Source organism: Aureococcus anophagefferens (assembly GCF_000186865.1).
Source record: "Aureococcus anophagefferens unplaced genomic scaffold AURANscaffold_460, whole genome shotgun sequence".
NCBI lineage: Eukaryota > Pelagophyceae > Pelagomonadales > Pelagomonadaceae > Aureococcus > Aureococcus anophagefferens.
In genome coordinates this window covers 5,559-7,090 of record NW_008705932.1, presented here as the reverse complement: position 1 = coordinate 7,090, position 1,532 = coordinate 5,559, and the positions used below count along the sequence as shown (strand labels likewise).

The 1,532-nt window shown below is 82.0% G+C and overlaps 1 protein-coding gene across 1 annotated transcript in view; it reads left to right on the top strand.

The window, feature by feature from the left end:
- Positions 1-221: 221 nt before the first annotated feature.
- Positions 222-1,532, top strand: part of AURANDRAFT_68838 (hypothetical protein) — a gene marked incomplete at both ends in the record, with an annotated part of 6,459 nt that continues 5,148 nt past the window's right edge. The window contains one exon of the mRNA XM_009044570.1: positions 222-1,515. Within this exon, the coding sequence (XP_009042818.1) occupies positions 222-1,515 (1,294 nt within the window). The remainder of the gene's footprint in view (positions 1,516-1,532) is intronic.

Sequence of the window (1,532 nt, the reverse complement as noted above, 5' to 3'; positions counted from 1 at the left end):
GCGGCCGCTCTGGTGCCTCCCGCGGCGGCGGCGGCGGCGCGACCGGCGCTGCCTCCCGCGGCGGCCGCTCCCGCTCCCGCTCCCGCGCCGCCGGCCGCCCCCGCTCCGGCGCCGCGACCTCCGGCGCCCGCGCCCGCCGCTCGAGCGCCCGCCGCTCCGGCGCCCGCGCCCGCGATCGCGCCGCGCCGCCGCGGCTTCGTCGACTACGACGCCATCTGGAGCCGGGCCCTCGCCTCCCCCGGCGACAAGGCCGGGTGCGCCTACGGCCGGCCGCTGGTCCACCGGTGCAAGGACGCGTGCGAGCTCCAGTGCGACAAGGAGCGGGACCGGCGCGTCTGGGCCTACGACCTGCCGGCGCCCGCGGGCCAGTCCGGCGCGCCGAAGCGCTACGTCGCGGCGACCGTCGACGAGCTCGAGCGCGCGCTCCGCCGCGTCGCGCCCGGCGACCGCCACTGCTACGAGGTCATCGACGCGCGGCGGCCGTGCTGGCCCTACTTCGACCTCGAGTTCTACCGCGGCGGCGCGCTCAACGCGGGCGTCGACGGCGACGCGCTCGCCGCGCGCGTCGTCGACGCGGCCGTCGCGGAGCTCGAGGCGGCGGCGGCGCGCGAGGACCCGCCGGCGGCGCTCCGCGTCGAGGCCGTCGTCCTCGCGTCGGAGCGGCCGGCCAAGTTCAGCCGCCACGTCGTGCTCCGCGTCTTCCGCGGCGACGGCGCGCCGGCGCCGCTCGCGGGCTCGCGCGCCGCGGGCGTCCTGGCCGCGCGCGTCTCCGCGGCGCTCGGCCCCGCGGGCGTCGTCGAGGCCGAGGGCCGCAAGCCCACGGCCTTCGTGGACGCGGGCGTCTACACGCGCGCGCGCTGCTTCCGCCTCGAGGGCTGCAGCAAGCTCGGCGCGGCGGCCGGCTCGGCCCTCGCGGTGTCCGGCCGCGCCGCGCGCGGCGCGCCCGGCCCGGTCCCGGCGGCGCCGGGCCTCCGCGGTACGCTCGTCGCCCCGGTGCTCCTCGCGGCCCCGCGGTGCCTCGGCCTCGACGCGCCCGCGGCGCCGGCGGCGCCGGCGCCGCCGGCGACGGCGCCCGCGCCCGCGGCGCCGGCGCCGCGCGCGCCGGCGGGCCGCGTCGACGCCGCGGCCTGGGAGCGGGCCTGGCGCGGCGCGACGGCGACGCCGCTCCTCGACGTCGTCTCCCTCGACCACCCCTACATCACCGTGTCGACGCGGGGCGCCGGCCGGCCGCCGCCGCCGCTCGACGCCGTCTTCGACGCGGCCTTAGCGTCGCTCCGCGGCGCGGCCGGCGGCGAGCCGCGGGCGTCGCGCTGGGCCTACAAGGCCGCGGCGCACCCGTCGGAGCGGCTCCTGCACGTGACGCTCGGCGGCGCCGTGGTCTGCGCGTCCAAGGGCCGGCACCACAAGTCCCAGAAGGCCATCGTCACCGCGGACCCGGTCTCCGGCGCGTGCTGGCAGCGCTGCTGGGACGCCGCGGACTGCTCGACGGTCGCGGCCAACGCCGCGGGCGGCGCCGTGGCGCTCGCGAACAA